We start from the raw sequence: 18,938 nt of genomic DNA, 5'->3' as shown, positions 1-18,938 counted from the left end.
CCATGATAAGTTTATTACAATACTGCTATGTTCCCTGTTTCCTTCTCATCCCCCAAAAGAGTAAAGTCAACCTGCGGCACAGCTGTACGTTGAAAACATTATGCTGAGTGAAATGAGCCAGACAGGAAAGGGCAAACACTACATGATGCCACTTCTGTCCACAGAAAGTAGAATGAAAGTTAATAGGGGCTGGATAAGCAGAGGCACCAGAGACGGGGCCTGGAGAGTATTTTTCTTAGAGGTTTCTATTTGGGATGAAGAAAGTTTTAGAAATGGATGGTGTGATGGCCGCACAACATTGTGAACACGTGGAGTACTACTGAATTACACACTTAAAAATAACTGAAATGGTGAACGTCATGTTATATAGATTTACCACAGTAAAAATAAAAAATATTTTAAAAAATCTTGGTAAGACTCCCTGCCTTTCCAACAAGGAGACTAGCGAGCTGGTGAGATGGGGTACGGCCTGCATGGGTATGAGAGCCCGTGTGCTGGAGTGACGGCGACAGGGAGACTCGCCCGCCCGGGCCCAGGGGGAGGACCCCGCGGGGCCAGGGGGCCGGGCTGAGGACTCTCAACTTGATGACAGAATATACCAGAGAGGGGGTTTGAGGCATTAGGGCTCCAGGGCTGCCGCTGTCTGAAGAGAGCTGCTGTCACTGGTCACTTGGAGGACACAGGGAGGCTCGGGCACCGCGTGTTTGGCAGGAGTGCAGAGAGCACTGGGGCCACAGCGGACAAGACGGACTGACAACTGGGCCGAAAAGCCAGTCCCAGCACATTTTAAAGAACGGCAAACACCCAAAGTCAGTTCTCTTACACGGTTCAGTTAGGCTAAAAAGCAGTAATAAAAAGAGTATGAGGAAATTAATAACTATATTGCTTCCAACCACAGTGGAAATTACAAAATAATTTGAACTGAAGGTTAAAGAAAATGCTATATATCATCAAAATCTTTAGGATCCAGATAAAACCATGAGAGGGATTTTTATAGGTTGAACGCCTGTATTATAAAACCGAAAAGGCTGGAAATCAATGACCTGCACATCTCAAACATTCTCGAACACCAAAAGCCGCCCAGACATGGAAGGAGATAATAAAAGGAGAAACTAATGACACATAAAAAGTATTATCAGAGCCAAAACGAGTTCTTTGAGGAGGCTAATAAGGTTTATGAGCCCCTAAGGAGGCTGCACGGGAGAGGGAGGGAGGGGCACGTGCGCAAAAGCCACCATCAGAAACAAAAAACACAACATCACTACAAACTGCGAAGACAGGATGTTATGAGCAGCTTACGTCAATTAATTTGAAAACTTAAATTGAAGTATTTACCAAATGTTAGAAAAGCAGGGCTTAACAGAAAGAAAAAACAGAAAATCCAAATGGCACAGAAAGTATAAAAGGAATTGAACCCGTAACGAAAACCTTACCCTCAGGGGACGGAGAGGTGTGAGCAACACAGCAAAATGCCAGCCACGGCGTGTGGGCGGGGGCCCACGCACGCTCACTGTGCAATTTCCAACACTTCTGTATGTTTGAAAGTTTTCAAAACAAAAGGTCACAGGGAACCTCCCGCACTCACAGAAAGACCTCGCAGACCAGACGGGGTCACCAGTGGGCTCTGCTAAACATTCCAGGAAGAAGGGACACCACCTTGCACAACCGCCCCCTGAAGCCCGAGCAGGGACCGCTCCTCCCGGCAGGTGGTGAAGCTGGCCCAGCGCCGTCACGGGGACGCATCGCACGACGGAGCCCGAGACGGCAGCCCCGCGCCCCTTCCACCCAGGCAGCCCGCGCCCGCTGCGCCCCACTTACGGCCTGCGCCTCGCCCGCAGCCGGGGGCCAGCCCGCCGTGACCTCCAGGCCGTGCAGCCTCTGCGTCTGCTTCAGCTGGTTGAGCGAGGGCTTCAGCTGGGTGGCCCCCACCGTCTTGCTCGTCCACTCGTCCACCAGCTTGTGCAGGTCGTCCGTGAAGGTGCCTGTCTTGTTGTTGCTGTTGTTTGCCTGGGCCTGGACGTGCAGGGTGGGCTGGGGGCCCGGCTCGGGGCCGGGGACCAGGCTGCTGGTGGAGGACCCTGGGGAAGCACACACAGGCCGGGTTGGCGACCTGCACACAGCGCCGCCGACCTGCTGCATCATTCATACAGTGGTCTTGCTTAGGCCAGGCAACACCTTGCTTCAGGAGATGGTCTGCATTTGGGGGCCCGTGTGCCAGCTTTAGACACTTTGGAACCTGTCCACAGGCCGTAAGGACTAGGCCGTGCCAGGCCAAAGGACAGGACCCGAGACGCTGCCAGCCTTACTCGGCATCCGCTCTGCCCATGCTGCCCAGGAACCCCAGACTCCCCCGTGAGGGAGCTCAGAAAACTGGGGGCAGACCCCCAGGCTTCTGCGCCCTGAGCGGGAACACACGTGAGAATGCCGAGCGCTCAGCCCGCGGTAGCCACTGCCATCCCCCCGGCAAAGGGAAGAGGCCTGAGAGGCTTGGTCGTCGGAATGCTAGTGGATTAGTGGTTTGGGAGTTTAAGACACAAAATTGTGCCTCTCCTCACCAGAGCATGTAAGGAAGGTATTAATAAAGAGTGCAAACACCCGACACCTTCAACTTTGGGCCCCCAAGCTCGGAACCGTTTGCGGGGTGCAGAGTGTCCGCACCAGCAGGAACCGGGAGGCCCGGGGGCTGTGGTTCGGGGAGGGGAGGCCGCACAGAGAAGTCACACTCATCTGCTTCACTGAAGGATTAATTTTAAATGACCAATATGGGACTTTTTAGTTCTTTTTAGACTGTGACCCCCACCCCCACAACATAGAATTTTTGATGAGCAATTTAGAATAAGCCCATTTAAAATGTTTCTGCATTAAAAAAATAGCGTAACGACCATCTCCTCAAACAAGCCGTTGCAAAATGTAGTCTAGAGTGGCTAGCAATGAAAAAGCAGACACAAACAGTTCAATATTAGTGATGGAATTTAACACACACAGAGCTATTTCTACATGAATGTTTCAGCCAGAAAAGAAAAAAGGAGGGGAAAAAAAAAAAAGGTGTGAGGTGAGGGTGGTGGGCGGCCTAGGTGGACTGATACCCATTTCATCCAGGCATCTCTCCTCGGGGGCACTCATCTTTAGCACTTCAAGGACATACTCATTCCTACGGTTTTGGAAAAGGAGCCAATTAACGATTGGTAATGTGTGGACGTTCCGGGGAAGGGGAGTGTCAGCGTGTCAACTGGCCAGGACACATAGATTCTAGGAGCCATGGAGACGCGAGGGGCACCCGTGGATGGCTTTCCCTCCAGGCAGAGGCAAAGCAGTGCCCCTGGAGGGTGGGCGCGGAGCAGACGCGCGCCCGCCGGCCGCGGAGACCCTGATGTGCACTAGCCACATGAAAGCCCATGCGATGGAGAGCAGACAAGGGGTAAAAAACCCGATAATTACGACTGCTGTGCTCTTTGCCTAGACAGAGACGCTTCAGGGCAGACCCTGCAAGGGAAGAAGAAACGACACAAGACCACAGGGTTAGGCAGGACAGCACACACGGGGGACGAGCCACCACACTCTAAGCACAAGTCATCAGTGTGCAAGGAAGAGCAAAGGCCAGCGCTTCAGAGAGGGGACCAGCCACCTGGGCTAACCGGGCGGCCCCGAGTCAGTGTGCGGGTTCACGTGAGCTTCGCCGAGGGGCGGAAGTGCAGGGCCAGGCCCCAAGCTTCAGGTAGAAGTGAGTGTGTCTCTAAAAGCGTATTCAAAAAAAAAAAAAAAGAAAAAAGAAAAAAAACAAAAAAGCAAAGCACACCAGTTGGTTTTCAAACAAGAGGCTTCTGGAGCCCCACTGATTGGGGCAAAAAACACCCTAAAAGTCAGCCAGGAGAGCTCAGTGGAGCCCCCCGGCTCTGCCTGCCCCATAGGCCCATGGGAGATTGTTTTCCAAGTGCAAAAAGATACATTGTTTTGCAGGTTTGAGGCCAATCCCAGATCCCAGGCGGCTGCCATGACCAGACCAGTGGTACACGTCGGAGGGAAAGTACAGGGGTCCTATCTGGGGAGGCGGGAAGCAGGGCTGGCCCCAATTTCCTGCGCTGCTGCTGCCTCATCTGGTATCCCGAGTCCACTGGGACAGGGAGAGGCTCGTCACTCTTCCTTCACTAAGCGTCAGGCCCTGCGGTCCTGGAGGCTGTCCGTGCTGCCCAGCACGTCCTGACGGTCAGTGCCCACCCGGAGGGCAGACGAGCTGGCCCTTCAGGGAGCCGGGCAGGCACAGTGGGACGGGCAAGAACGGCTCGGGCGTCCCCAAGGTCACTCAGCAAGGCTGCGCTATCAGAGAGGGTCAGAAAGGGTTGGCGTTCCTGCCCCAGCCCCTCACCTGAGCAGGACCCCCCCCACCCCCGACTCCCTGAGGAGTTGCCTTGCACCTTGCCAGGGAAGGCAGCTTGCCACCTCTGTGTTTGAGAAGAGAGGACAAAGGTCAGCCCAGGCTCCAAATGAATTGTTCTTCTAGTTCAAAAGGGAGATGATGTTCTGTTGGGGTCTGTAATGTGCAATAACAACGAAGGGGCCAGGCAGGAGTGGTCCGGACCAGTCGTCTCTCAGTGGGAGCTCTGCAGGGCCTTTGCCGGTCTGTGTCCTGCATGGAATCCCACTGGGAGCACTGGGCCCTTTGGGGCCTCCGTGGCACTCGGGTCCCAGGCTCTGACTGTGCAGGGCAACAGGTGAGGCGGACTTCCCCAGCCAGATCCTGTGGCCTCAGCAGTCCCATACAGACGGCCCAAGGACACGGGGTCAGCCAGCCAGCCAGCTCCCCGCAGCCTGACAGCCGCGCGTTCTTTCGGGGCTGATTCCCACCATCCTCTCGACAAGAACAACAGGAGCTGCCTGCTGGGAACCACCAGAGAAGCCTGGGCCTGAAGTCAGGGCCCCAGAGGTGGGGCCACCGGCCCCCATGCTCAGAGCTGGAGAGCAACACTGGCCCACAGAGGCCTGCACACCCTCACTGGGCAGGGCCCACAGGGAGCACAGACACTCCCCGCCCTCAGTGAGCTTCTGATCAGAAACGGACTCCACACCAAGATCGTGCCGTCCGCACAGTGCAGAGCCGCAGCCGAGCACGGACGTGTCTGGCGACGAGCCCTCGCTCATGCCACAGCCCTGCCCATCCTCGGGGGTCCCCTGAACCTCCTCCCCAGTGCCTGTGCCCTGCCCTGACGCCCAGCACGCAGATGGCTGATGCACACTCCACCCAGCCCCACGCAGCTCCCTCCACGCCAGCGCACACACTGCACTCCTGCCCGGGCCGCAACGCAGGGGCACCGGGGACGCACGGACCCACAGGAAACCCATACGCGGCAGGAGGCCTCCCCTGCAGGACTTCTGTCCTTAGCCAAGGCCTTGGGAAGAGCCGGCTTGAGGCCCAGAACTACCTGGGGAAGCTTCCACCTGGGCGGGGCTGCAGATGGAGAGCCATGTGGCCAGCTGCTGGGAAATGTTCTCCCAGGCTGCGAAAGGGCCGGGGATCTCTGGAGGGGACACGCAAGCTGTTTCTGTGTGGACGGCCAGCCCTGCCAGGCACCGCCACCATCCTGACCCTCGCCTGGCTGCCAGGAAGATGCCGCAAATCCAAGCTTCTCTGCCACGGACAGACTGCTGGGGGGGGGGCCGGGCCTCGGGGCCCTCAGCACACTTGCCACGGCCTTCAAATGCTGAGGCGGCTCACGGGGGGCTCCAGGGGCGGTGGCCTCGGCGCAGACCAGCCGGGGGTCTCCCTGCTCGCCCCGTGAGGAGGCCCGCCACCAGCCGGTCGGGTTCGCCCTGCACAGTGGCACCAGATGCTCAGTCCTGGCGCCAGCACCATACGAGCTGGCCCCAGAGCAGGCCCACCTCAGGGTTTCTCTGTAACGAGCCATCAAGTCCTCACCGCGCCGAGCAAAGTGCCCGAACTAGCCCGTGAAGCACGAAATGGGAGGCGTCCCTGCTCTGCCCTGCCCTGCGCAACTGCCCCAAGGACAGCCCAGCCCGGGCGCCCGAAGGCCGTCTCCCAGGCCCCGTGCAGCGGGTCCCCACAGGGAGGGTCCAGGACAGCACAGGGCGAGGGCAGGGCCTCGGGGGCCGCAGGGACAGAGCCGCTGCTGCATGGACGGCAGGCTGACGGTGCGCGAGAACGCACATCCGAAGCTCGCCGTGCAGATGCCCCGGAGCCGTTGGCGCCTGGGTCTCAGCAGGAGCCAAAGGGGGGGGTGGGGGGGCGCCTGATGCCGCGCCCCCGAATCCCGAAACGTGGGCCCCAGGTTGCCCTAAGCCCTCCCATCGGCCACAAGGAGGTGTCTGTGCCCAGGGCCTCACCCTGTCTGCGCTCCGTGGGGGCCGGCCCTCCCCTCCCAACAGCCGGCCCGTCCGGGGGCCCACCCCGAGGAGGCACCCAGGCTTTGCCCTTTGCACGCTCTTCCTCCCAGGCCCGGCCGCCTTTCCCGCATGGTGTCCCCTCCTGGCGCCCTGCTCGTCTCCGACCCGGCCCGGGTGCCCTCAGGGACTCTGCACATCACAGAACTGTTATAGTCTTGTAACTTAACACAGACTGTTTTCCCGGAGCCATGCAAGGCCGGGCACAGAAGGCCCCTGGGCTTCTCTAGCTGCAGGCCGCACCAGCTGCACCCACATCCCGCGGCTGCAGCCCCCCCTTGCCGCTGGCCCGGATCCCGGACGCCCAGGCCCCAGAGCAGGCCCACCTCGGGGTCTTCCCGCAGCCCTGCCCTGAATGCCCTTCTCTCTGCCACGTCTCGGCCCTTGGGGCTGTGACCAGGCTTTCACGGGTACCTGCGCAGCCTCCTCGGGCCTCCGAGCTCCCCAGTCAGCAGGAAAGCAGGCGACTGGCTCCCGGAGAGGCCGCGGGCTGGGCAGACCCCGGCGCACACGGCCTGGAGGGTGCGTCTTCACACACCCTTAGGCCACGCGTCTGCAGGGGACACAATCTGCCACGTGCTCTCCTGACCAGCAACCTCAGAGCCTGTGGGGGCCGCGCTGTGGCCGAGGCAACCAAGAGCTCGGCCAAGTCGTGCTTGAAAAGGACCATTATAGAAACAGCGACGTCACGGGGTGCATAGCACCGGAGAAGACGAGGCCACCAGGCCGGCACACACCACCACCCAAAATCAGCCCCCCTGGGCCAGGTGCCCCGGCCGCCACCAAGCCCTGCCTTGCATGTTCCTTTCCTCTTGGCCACAGAGACAGAAGTAAAGCCTAAACCACTTGTCCCTGATGTGCCTCCAATTTTTTTTTTAATCTTGGAATAACAACAGCAAAACAAATGAAGGCCCCTAAACAAGAATGCAGAACCACGCGGGTATGAACGTGGAGCGGGGACCTGAGAGGAGCACAGGGTGCCTGACCGCTCACACCTTTCCACCCCACACACCCCAGGGAAAACACCACCTGCTCTAACCACTCCCTTCCCGCGCCTGACCAGAGCTGTTCCCAGCAGCAATGCAACCGCCCATCGGACCACGAGATGCCCGGAGACCCAGGTGCCCTCCCCACATTGTCCCCAGGAGACAGCCACGCGCTCTCGGGCAGAAGAGGACCGGCGAGTGACCCAGGGAGAGGGATGCGCTCAGACCTCACCCCCCCCGCCCCAGCTCAGCAGCTAACCAACGGCTCAGTTGGGACACCTGTTAGGAGACGAGGACCACTGGACAGTCCCTGGGAATCGCTGTGGTTCTGTGCCTCTGACCTCTGCTACCTGGGGGAGGGTGACATGGCCCCTCTGATGGGGATGGATGCCCACCGTGGACGTGGCCTCAGGTCCCGACAAACACAATGTATCTTTATTGTACCAGCAAAAAGCCACGTGCCCCAAACCAGCGTTTCCAACCCAATTGAGCGAAGTTTAATTTTTGTGTTAAACAAAAACCTGAAAACCCCACAGCTTTGGATTCATTTTCCAATCGTTCTGAGGGAGGAAATAACTTTGGATGGCCCTGAGCAGGTGCGCCCTTCCTGGACAGGAGTCCTGGGTGCCAGCAGGACATCCCAGGAATCTGAGGGCCACCGGGGCTGAGGTTTGGCTGAGCAGAGCTCGGAGGAGCTGTGTGACCGACTTCGTGTCAGGTCTGTGAGGTGAGAGCGGTTCACCAAGTCAAGTGCTCCAGCTAGAGACCAGGAGGGGCCGGGCCACAGGGAGAGCCAGCGTGGAGGCCGGGACTTGCCAGGACCCCGAGAGGTTCCCCAGGTGCCCAGAGCGCAGGGAGGGGCGGGGTGTCCCAGCTGGAGCACCTTCTCTCAGCCTTTCCACATGCAGGGAGCGGGCGTGGGGTAACGGTGCTGAGTGCTGCAGCCCTTGTACAGAAGTCACACCCTCCAGTGACCTTCTAGAACTGTCTCAGCTCGCTACATGCAAGTCTTCAGAATCCAGACGCGTGTGAGACACACCACGCGTCTAGAGAAGGCCGGGGCTGTCTTTTTGTTGTCGCTGGAACTGGGGACAGTGGACGTGCGTAGGCACCACAATTGCAACAGAAATAAAACTACGTCCAACGCAAAAAATACAAAATTAAACAAACGGGTGAGGAGAAAAACGCAGAGCGCTTCGGGGGCCTGGGGGGCAGGGGGCCTGAGGCCGGGGGCGGGCGAGCCGCTGCACATGCTTCTGGTCCCGGGCGTGAGCTGAGTGCATGCGCCGGCCCGTTGGGGGCCAGGAGGGCGGGTGTGGGCAGGGCCCTGCGCTTGGTGGTGAACGGTGGCTGCAGTGGGTGGGGAGGCATCCTACAGAATGTACGGAAGGTGATGAAGACAGGGAGGGGCAGGGAGAAACCAAGGGCCAGGAGGTGATAAAATACAAAGAACAAATACAGACAGATGGACACAGACACGGGTCCACTGAGGAATCGAGCGCGAGGTTTGCTACTAGACTTATAGGTCAGTCTCTCAGACGTTGGGTGGTAAACCGTCCAGCCTGCAAATGAATATAGAGGGAAGAGAACAAAGAGACAGGCATCAAGTACAGTCTCTGGGACTCGTGCCTCACACCACCAGCCACATCAGCCTCGTCACCTAGCATCCACGGCTGTGCCTAGCCCAGCCCGGAGGACCACGGCCGCCGACCACGTAATGGAAAGGAGGCACCGCTGGAGCACAAGAGAAGCGGACCCTGGGAGGGCGTGCGGGGCGGCCGGGGCGGGCGCCGTCAGCGGTCCCCACGACTTCTCTGGACAGAGATGGTGGGGATGGAGCCCCTGCTCGCGCAGCTGCTGCGCCCACGGCCGAGGTGACGAACACTTCCTCCTCGAGGCAAACCCCCAGCTCGGAAGCCGAGCCCTCACATCCCCCCAGCCGTCCCTCCGGACAGAAGGCCCCGTGTTTAGCAGGCAGCCGGGCCAGTGCCTGGGGACCGGCACGGAGCACACGGCCGACACCCGTCTGCCAGGCGGTCCCGGCGCCTTCCCCGGGGCGGCTCTAGCAAAGCACGCCTCCCGCTGAGCCGCACGCAGCCGGACTCGGGGACGGGTGGGCCACCCACTCTCTTTACTCAGAGGCTACGTCTACCGGCTTTTCCTCCCGAAGCTGTGGGCAGCCTCTGCAGCTGCTCTCGCCCCCTCACTCCACGGGGGCCCTGCGCGGCTAGCACATGCTCGGAGACGGGCAAGCTGGGAATCACCTGGGCCGTGCGCTCCGCCTCCATCACTGGCTAAGCCGGAGCAGATGTCTGCAGACAGGGAGGCCCGCATGGAGCAGGGCTGCTGGGTCTGAACTGCCTTCCCACACGGGTCTGAAGCTGCCGCGGGCCCTGCCCCGGCTTGGGCAGGGTCCTTAGCAGGAGGGGCTCTGCTGCAGTCTGACAAGTGACCTGGGGGAGGGGGAGAAGGGGTGACGGGCACAGTGAGGCGCTGCGGGTCAGACCAGCCAGCGCGGAGTGCATCTGTCCTCCCTGCTCGTTGCTGGGTGACCTTGGGGAAGCGGAGTCGCTGCAGGCAAAGGGCACGGGGCCTAGCGGCCGAGTGCAGGTGTCAGGAAATTCGAGACCGACTGCCCACGCCCTGCCAGGCTTAAGGCGTGCTGTGCGGAGCCAGGACCACGGCACGTCTGGAGAGGCACACCCGGGTTCAGGAGGCCTGTGACGGACCTGCTCACTCTAACCAGTTTCCAGTCTGCTTTAGGAATCCTCCTGGAATTCACATAACCTGTGTAACTTGCAGTTCCCGGCCGTGTACCCTGCGGGACCCCCATGACACCAAGAGGGCAGCTTGCAGCCGGCTTCCCGCCCGGCACGCTGGGGGATTCCAGCTCATTCGGTCTCGGCCGCAGAGTGCGGGGGTCGGTGTGCACCCTCCGTGCCTGGGCGTCCCCCCCCAGCCCCCGTCCCCGTCTGCTCTACTCCCCACTTTCAGCAGGTGACAGGTGCCTGAAAAATGGCCAGAGGAAGCAGCCCAGACCCAGGCAGCGCCCTGCAGGGGGTGGGCAGGCGAGAGACCTGAGCCACCGCCTCCCGCGCACCGGGCAGCCCCCAGGCGGCTGAGAGATGCGAGCAGGCCCGACTCACGGGGGGCCAGCGGCCTGGCCCTTCACACCTGCAAAGGCTTCCCGGCCCCCATGAAGGGAGATCCAAGACGTGCTCTTCCAGGGGTGGGCGCCTGCCCCCGCCCGCCCAGCGGACGGCCGGGAGGGCACAGACCTGTGCTGGAGGCCACGACCTTGAGCTGCTGCACCAGCGGGTTGAGCAGCTTCCCCGCCTTCAGCTTGCTCTTGCTCTTTCTCCTGCGGCCGGCGGGAGGGGCCGTGTGGAAGAGGCCCAGGTTGGGGGGCAGCGGCTTGCCCAGGCGGCGGTACAGAGCCTCGATCTCCTGCTTTTGCTGGCTTTGCAGCTCCGAGATCTCCTTCAGGTGCCTGCAGGAGGGAAGGGAGGGCGGTGGGCATCCTGAGCTGTCCACCAGAGCCCTGGGCAGGCAGGCAGGGCGCGCAGCCGCAGGGCCCACGGACCAGGACCGCTCAGAGGCAACAGGTGCATTCAAGACTTTCAGTCTTCCTCTGCACCAAGAGGGCCCCGCTGGGGGTCTCCTGCACACACACACCCCCAACGACGCTGAGGGCACGAGGAAGAGCCTCAGGAGATTCAAGTTCTCACGACGCTGCCGCTTTTAGTGGTTGGGGAGTTCACATCTACGCTCACAACACACACCCTACAAACCCCAGTGAAGAGAAAAACAGCCAGAACTGAGAGGCTGCCTCAGCCCTTCCAGCAAAGTGTCATTCCTGAGTGAGGGAGCCATAGGGGAGGCGCTGCAGATGACGCCACGTGAGCAAGGAGCAGCCAGGGTCCTGCCAGGGGGGCGCCCTGCACAGCCAATTCCACGCCCTGGATACACGGCCATGAAGACCCAGGTGCAATTACTGACTGTGGGCGAGGGAAGCTTCTAGAACAAGCCAGAGAAGGGGACCCACTGGCCTAGCCCACAGCCACCGTGCTTGCCCGCCTAAAAACCCTGGGCCTGATGCCAGCCCCTCAGACGTGTCTGATGGGCCTGGCTGCCCTGGTCAGGGGGCTCAGCCCCTCCGCCACACCCGGGGCCCATCTTCTCAGTGCGTGGTTGGGAAACGGGGGTTTCTCGTGGCTGGACCACAGGAAGCAAATTCTGATTTCACCTCTGTTATCCTCAATGCCTGCGAGACTTTAGGAAGATGATTCTAAACAGCAGATTGCTTTCTGCATCAGATTCGCCTCTGATGGGGTGATATTTTGAGGTGAAATTGCTGAGGGGGAGAGGGATGGCAGGTCACCTGGAGCATTTGACTCAGGAGGACCTGGGGGAGACCCCCACTCGGAGGCTCCTGTTCCTCGGGCTGCGGCAGGCATCTCAAAGCGCAGGGTTCCTGGGGCTCTAAGAACCACAAGTGCCCCCCAGCCCGGGCCGGGCACCACTGTCCCCCACAGTGCCCACGGGGTCTGAGCAAGCAAGGCTACCTTCTATCAGGTGCCATCAGCTCCCCTCAATTCAGGTACAGAATCTCCCTGCCCCCTCCTAAACGGTCTCCCCTTTCCACTGGGATCCATGCCCCTCCAGCAGGCAAGAGCCTGGACTTACCGCTGACGCCCCGCTTCCTCAGACACCCCCCAAACCCTTCTGGATCTGGTCCCGCCCCTACCTCCAGGCCCTGCGCCCTGGGAGCCGGCGGCAGCTGGCCCCAGCCCCTCCCCCGGCCCCCCTCGTTGCTGTGGACCGCAGGCTCCCAGGGCGACCACCCCCGCAGTGAGAGTATACAGGTGAGCCCCTCACCCCCCGATGCCCCACAAGGACATCCATCCCTGGACCGAGCACCTCCTGCCTCCGAGTCCAGTGCTTGCTCCGTGCCAGGGCTCAGCGGCTGGCTGCCCGGGGCACCAGGAGGAGGGGGTTACGAGCGCCTGGCAAGTGCCCTAGGGCTGGTCCTGACACAGCGGCTGGGACAGGTCGGAGGGAGGCTGGAGTGCAGGGCCGGAGCAGGGGGAAGGAATAAGAGCGTCCCCAACACAGCGGGGCAAGTCACACTTGCTAGGGGAGAGTGCCAGCCCACCGAGGGCCGCCACAAGAGAGCAGGGGCCAGATCAAGCCGCGGCAGGGCTCTCGCCTCTGCCCTGTCCCCAGCACAGGCAGCCCCAGGGGGACACGGCGGGATCCCCGGCTTCAGCTGCGGACACTTCCCCGAGCCGCCCCCAGTGCCTGCTTCTCAGGACCTACTTCTCCCGAAGACTCTGCAGCTCCTTCCTGATGTCCGCATCCTCAATCTCTGAGTCGTTGTCGCTGCTGATGTAGGATGACTGGGAGTGGAAGGAGGTCACGCTGATGGTGGGCACCTTCACGCCCACTCTGCTGGGTGTCTCCGGCCCCGGGGAGCCGGCCCGCGAGGACCTGTGCAGGAAGGTGGTGGCCTTCTTCACCAAGTCACTGGCCACGCTGCCGCCACTGGGCAGGGAGGCATGCTTCTGCGCGGGGGGCCTCCTGCGCGGACACTCATCCCCAGAGTCACTGGACACCGGCTCACCCGCGCCGACCTCGATGGACGAGGCTGTCTGCGCCCGCCGCACAGCCAGCTTCACGTCGGGGCTGTGGGGGGCCTCCTTCAGGTACACATCCGGGGGCGCTGAGTACCGCAGGCTGTGGGGGGAGCCCAGGGTCCACTCGTCCTGCATGCTGACCACCGAGAACCGGCCCACGGTTTTGGCTGGTGAGCTGCCGTCCTGCTGTCCTAGACGCTTCTGGGGGGACTCGGAGGCGAGAGTGCCCTGCATCTGGGGGAGGCCGGTCTGGCTGTCTTCCGTCAATGTCCCCAGGATGCTCAGTGTGGGCTGGGCTGAGGATTCCCCAGGGACCCCACTGCTGCGGTCTGCGGGCTCCAGATGTGCAGGGAAGGCAGAAGCAGGGACGTCCTTGAGAAGGCGGGGAAAGGCAAAGTTCTCACCACGCTCCAGCAAAGAGGAAACCCCACCGACCAGCTGGGCGTCTCAGAGAACACTCCTTACCTGGGGAGCACTTGGAGCTGTGGGCAAGCCTGAGGCCGTCACTTGGCTCAAAGATGATTCTGCTGTAGGAACGTCAAAATCGTTACTCAGGTTGGTGTGGAGGACAAGGGCAGGAGTAGGTGCCCTCAAGCTGAATCAGATCAGTGAGAGGGCAGGCTGCCCCCCACCCAAGGAAGGGGGACCTGCAGTGTCTGTGCTCAGCAACTAGGAAAACCAAAAATATTCCAGGATGTCCTACCCCCCTTTTTTCTTAGGAGACCTCAATAACTTGGGGAAAGGAGGGTTCAGCCTATCACCACTCAGGTCCCCGGAGGCACCTGCTCAAGAACCTCGGCCACTACCCTGCCCTCTACACATCTGATGGCATCGCCTGTCCCACCTGCGCCTTCTAGCCCCTGATGGCGTCAATCTGCGTCACAGGTCATCCCTACACACCTGACGTCTCCGCCCCGTCTCGCCTGTCCTCTCTACACCCGAAGGCCTCCCTGACATGACACCTCTGCTGATAAAAGGGTCTCAGGAGGCCCTGCATCAACAGCACCAGTCCCTGACCCTGCTGCTCCCGTGTCTGGGGAAGGACCCTGTCACCTGAGGCTGTCTCTGTCTCCCCATCCACAGAGTGCAGACACGGCGGGGTATTTCTGACCCCCTTTCCCAGGACTGCTGGGTGACAGAGCAGAAGGAGCTGACGTGTGGGGGACTGGGTGAGCTGAGACCCGCACACAGCAAACGACAGCCACAGGCAGGCAGGGGCTGCGCGTCAGCCCGCGGCCAGACGGACATGCTTGGAGCAGGGGTGACAGCCTCCGGCAAGGTTTGGGGCTGTCCCTGCGCAGACTCCGGGGGAGACCCAGACCCAGTGGCATACACCCCTCACCCACAGGCAATGCCTGACGCCCATCCTTACCTACTCCCGGCAGTGGGAACCAGCCAACCTGTCTTTGTACAGCTCCAGGGATGGGGGGCTCACGGTCAACTACACTCCCTCTCTTTCTGGACAGCTCCAACCTCCAGGAACGTTTACCTTTTCCAAACTAGAATCTGCTTCCTTGAGCTGCCCACATTCCGGCCCTCCGGGAGGAGTGCATTTGGGAGTGGCTACAGCACCAGCCTCCCGGTGCCGCAGGAGGGGCCCAGAGTGCGTGTCTCGAGCACCGAAGTCAGAAGATGAAGCAGGCACTCCTCGTACCTTCCAGCACGTTCCTGCTTTACCACCCAACCCTCACTTCCCCAGGGAAACGGCACACAGCTTCCAACCCCACTCACTGCCGGCTGTCCCCCTCCCTCTACGGTGTGCCACCCAAGCATGCGGCATCCAGGGGTCTGACCAGATCCCGCAGGCCGCTCCCCTCATGCACACGGGCCTCATCTGCCTCGGACACACACCCAGGGGCCTCTCACGAGGTCAGCTGGATCCCTGCCTTGCTGATCTCCCGAGGAATTGCAGGCCAAGAAGAAACCCCACACCTTAGAAGATCAGACCAGCGCCCCTGGGCTGAGACACAGGTGTTCCCACAGAGAGGGGACCCTCAGAGAAAGCCCCGATTCAGGAACTCGATGGCCCCAGCCTGACCGTTTCCACAGACCTGCGGGAAGCCCCCAGCCCCAGCCCTGCGCTCTACCAAAACGGCCTTCAACGCCTTGTAACCTTCTCAAGAACAGGGGCTAGGGGGTACCTGCCAGAGCGCTTTGAGAGCATGGCTGCTGACAGCCCTAGTCACAGCCCGACACCCAGCCATCCGGGCTTTCACCCACTTCTACAGAGAACTTTCTCACCTTGGGGCATGAGCATGTCACGGTTTGTAAGGAGACACAGTGGGCTTTAACCTACACCTCATGATGGGCTCCTGCTATGTCTGAGTCCCACCCAAGATGCTATGGGGATGAAGGATGCAGATGCAGGAAGACTGGTAGCACCTCGTGAGCACTGGGGTTCTGACGGGTGACCTGGGGCTCATTACCTGTCACTGGCGAGGACCCAGCCTGGTCCAGCGCAGCCCCCAGCCCCGGAGCTGTTTCTGACTTTCCCAGCTGGAGGAAGAAACAGAAAGAGCCATGAGTCTCGCCTGCTGAGCTCTGCAGCTAACCAGCGGATCTCCTGTATGGAAGCCGGGCTCCTCCCCGGGCCGCCCCAAGCAGACCCCATCCAGGCCAGGTCCCAACCCTGCACACACATCCCAGTTCCCCAAATGAGCCACTCTGGCAACACGCACGGGGTGGGCCTCTGAGAACGGGACAGTCAGGGCCAAGAGCGGCAGCTCTGCATGCCTAGGGAGCCCGCCACCCCGGTGGGACCAGGACTCACCACAGGCTGGGGCTCCAGGGCCAAGTCTCGGTCCCCCGCCTCCACGGGGGTCCCAGCCAAGGCTGAGGAGGTGGGCATGTGCTCCTGGTAAAGCAGAGTTCGGAGCTTCTCGTCCAGGCTCTTGATGGTGCTGTCCACAAAGCCCACCCTGGGGGGCGGCCCCTCCCCATCTGACTCCAAGGCTGAGGGCGGCTGGGGGGGAATGGTGGGCCCCAGGGGGGGGCTGGGGATCTGGGGGGTGGCCAAGCTGATGGCCCCCACCGCAGGGGGGAGTGGGGGCAGGGGCTGGCCCAGGGCAGGCTGAGGGGTCCCACTGGGGGCACTGGGTGCAGGGGCCGGAGCCCGCAACGGCTCGCCCTGGGCAGTGGCCTCCCTGGCTGAGGTGGGCTCTCCCAAACCTGTGGGGTAACGGGGGGCCTCCAGAGGTGGGGCACAAGGCCCTGCGCCTGCACCCAGAGGGTGTGCAGCAAGCTGGGTGTCTTGAGTCTCTGCCAGTGGCTGAGGAGTCTCGCGCTCACTGGCCGTCCCCTGAGAGGTCCCTGGACCCCCTGCCTGCACAGCAGTCCCCATTGCTGGCTCTGGCTTGGGGCTGGCAGCTGGTGCAGCCGTGTCCTGGGGCAGAGCAGTCACAGGAGGGGAGGATGGCGCCAAAGGGGCTGGGGCACCACCAGGGATGTCCCTGGGGCCTGCTTGGCTCAGAGGCTGCGGACTGGCTGGGAAACTGGATTTGTCCTTCAAGGACAGCTGGTCTTTACAGGGCGCGGCATCTAGAAGAAACAGGAGAAACGCCTCTGCACCAGCCTACTGTGGTCCTATTTACCTGGCACGTCTCTGGCCAGAAAGATGCCTTCTACGACCTGCAGGCCCCGCACACTGGCCTTCCGTCCTTCTCTCCAGTGCACCAGCTTCACACATGGGCTGCCCCTGCCTGAGATGCCTTCCGAGGTCCTGCAGCAGCCTGGCTTCTCTCTTCAGGCCTCCGTCCCACCACTGTCCCCTCAGCAGAGGCATGCCCACTCCCTTCCCTTCGCTCTTCCTGCAGCACTTGGCCATCAGGCATAACCCGCTCCTCCGAGCCCCCACCTGCTAGGGGAGCTACATGAACCGCGGCCCTGCTATCCTTTCCACTGGCCCATCCCACAGCGCCATAAAATGAACTTATCGAAGCAAGGTGTCTGCCCAGTGAGGCCCACACCCTCCCCCGCCCCCGAGTGAGCAGCAACGTCCCACGAACAGGCTTCGGCGAGGTCAGAAGCACACACCACCAGCGCCCTACCAGGGGCTGGGAAGGGATCATCGGGAGGAACCCTGAGACCCGGGCGATGGAACACGGCTCAGCGGCCTCCTGCCCAGGACCTCCCCGCGCCTGGAACATCCAGAGGACGCAGGAGGTCCTGTCTCCCGAACTGACTTGTCCTTTGAACCTACTTCACTTAAAACTGCATAAAACAAAAATGAGAAGCTTACAGAGATCAAGTGGGGAGGGAGAGCGCCGGGATCCCCCGCCCCCGGACTCACATTGCCCCTCCCCGAGCAGGTCACAGAACTCCACATCTGGTTTTCTTTACAGCATCGCCATGTAAACATGTGCTCTAAACACCACGGCTCAGTTCTCCCTGATTTTGAATACCGTGTCCACAGGCCCATGTTCCTTCTTTCCTGTCTGGCTTCTCTCTCGCCACCGTATCCGGGAGGCGCGTCCGCATAGTTTCACTCCCTGATGCTCCCACGACTTCGAGCCATTGAGCTGCTAGTGTGACCTGCTTGCTGCCCGTCTGGGACACGAGTGACACACATGTGTGAGTCTGCCTGGGCTCATGTGCTGGGCATACAGCCCACACGGGGCTGCTGGGTCGGGGGGCTGCAGCCTACAGGAGGGGGTGCCCGAGCCGCCCCCAGAGCAGCCCCTGTGCTCCCGCTCCCCCACGTCATCCTGGGCAGCGTAACAGCGCCTAACGTGATTTCGCTGTTTGTTTTATTGTGGTGGAACACTCAACACACGATCAACCCTCTCAGCAAAATTTTAGGTGTACAATGCAGTGCTGGTGTCTGCAGGCTCGGGGCTGCGCGGCCAGTCTTGACACCTCATCCACCCCGCACAACTGAAACTCCATCCCTCGAACGGCACCCCCGCCCTTCGCTCCGCTCCGCTCCCATGAGTTCCAGGACTCTTGGGGGCCCTGTCAGCGTCAGCAGTGTTTGTCTTTTTGTGACCGACTGATCTCACTTAGCATAATGTCCTCAAGGTTCGTCCAGGTTGTTCCCAAACGGCAGGATTTTCTTTTTCAAGGATGAACACTATGTCCTTGTAAGTAGCTGCCACATTTCATTCATCCGTCCATGGAACATTTAGGCCGTTTCCGTATCTCGGCTAATGTGAATAGTGCCACAGTGGACGTGAGGGTGCAGATCTCTGGGATACCGATTTCATGTCCTGTGGCTAGGCACCCAGAGGGATCACTGGATCAGAGGGTAGCTCTTTTTAACTTTCTGAGGAACCTCCATACGGTTCTCCAGAGTGGCAGCACCAGCTTGCATTCCCACCAAGAGCGCACGAGGGCTCCGCTTTCTCCACATCCTCACCAATACCTATCTTCTTCTGTTTTTTATATTAGCCGTCCTGACAGGCACTCAGTGCTATCTCTGTGCTTTTCGTTTGCATCTCCCTGGGAACAAATTAAACTAAGCACCTCTTGGGTTAATCTGGATACCTGTTTTCACACCATACCTGTCCACGTCCCTTGTCTGTCTTTCCGTAGAGGTGTCATGCTTTCCTTTTTGATGGACAGGAGTTCTGTATGTGTGCGGGATAAGAACATTTTGTTGCTTACACGTATTGTAAATATCTTCTCTCACACTGCAATTTTACCATACCTATTTGCTCAATTAGTCTTTTAGTGAACAATACTTACTCATTTTAATGTAATCAAATGTAACCAACTTTTAGCCAGTCTTTCCTTTAGCACTTTTTGTGAAGATGTTCTAGGTTACTTGTACGTTGAGAGTCACAATCCACTTGTAATGAGTTTTACAGTATGAGGTTAGAAGCAAGGATTATTCTCCCAGTGTGGAGAGCCCATAGTCCCAACTCTTTGTTTTGTTTTGTTTTTTTAAAGATTTTATTTATTTGACAGAGAGAGACACAGCGAGAGA

The 18,938-nt window shown here is 60.3% G+C and overlaps 1 protein-coding gene across 5 annotated transcripts in view; it reads right to left on the bottom strand.

The window, feature by feature from the left end:
* Positions 1-1,194: 1,194 nt before the first annotated feature.
* WNK2 (WNK lysine deficient protein kinase 2) overlaps positions 1,195-18,938 on the bottom strand; it is a 93,656-nt gene continuing 75,912 nt past the window's right edge. For 2 of the 5 annotated variants that reach the window (XM_081802708.1, XM_081802709.1), the window contains 10 exons: positions 15,786-16,552; positions 15,442-15,511; positions 13,481-13,542; positions 12,699-13,387; positions 10,658-10,869; positions 9,644-9,832; positions 8,843-8,941; positions 3,439-3,483; positions 1,819-2,078; positions 1,196-1,530 (listed from right to left, as the gene is read on the bottom strand). In XM_081802708.1, coding sequence (XP_081658834.1) covers positions 1,357-1,530; positions 1,819-2,078; positions 3,439-3,483; positions 8,843-8,941; positions 9,644-9,832; positions 10,658-10,869; positions 12,699-13,387; positions 13,481-13,542; positions 15,442-15,511; positions 15,786-16,552 — 2,567 coding nt within the window. In that variant the 3' untranslated portion in view covers positions 1,196-1,356. Of the gene's footprint in view, positions 1,531-1,818; positions 2,079-3,438; positions 3,484-8,842; positions 8,942-9,643; positions 9,833-10,657; positions 10,870-12,698; positions 13,388-13,480; positions 13,543-15,441; positions 15,512-15,785; positions 16,553-18,938 lie in introns of all 5 variants that reach the window. The other 3 variants (XM_081802710.1, XM_081802711.1, XM_081802712.1) reach the window with 3 other exon arrangements.

The sequence above is a fragment of the Leptonychotes weddellii genome, chromosome 14 (assembly GCF_054177405.1).
Source record: "Leptonychotes weddellii isolate Sample4059 chromosome 14, ASM5417740v2, whole genome shotgun sequence".
NCBI lineage: Eukaryota > Metazoa > Chordata > Mammalia > Carnivora > Phocidae > Leptonychotes > Leptonychotes weddellii.
Note: the sequence above shows the minus strand (reverse complement) of the source record. Positions and strands in the feature narration are given on the sequence as shown.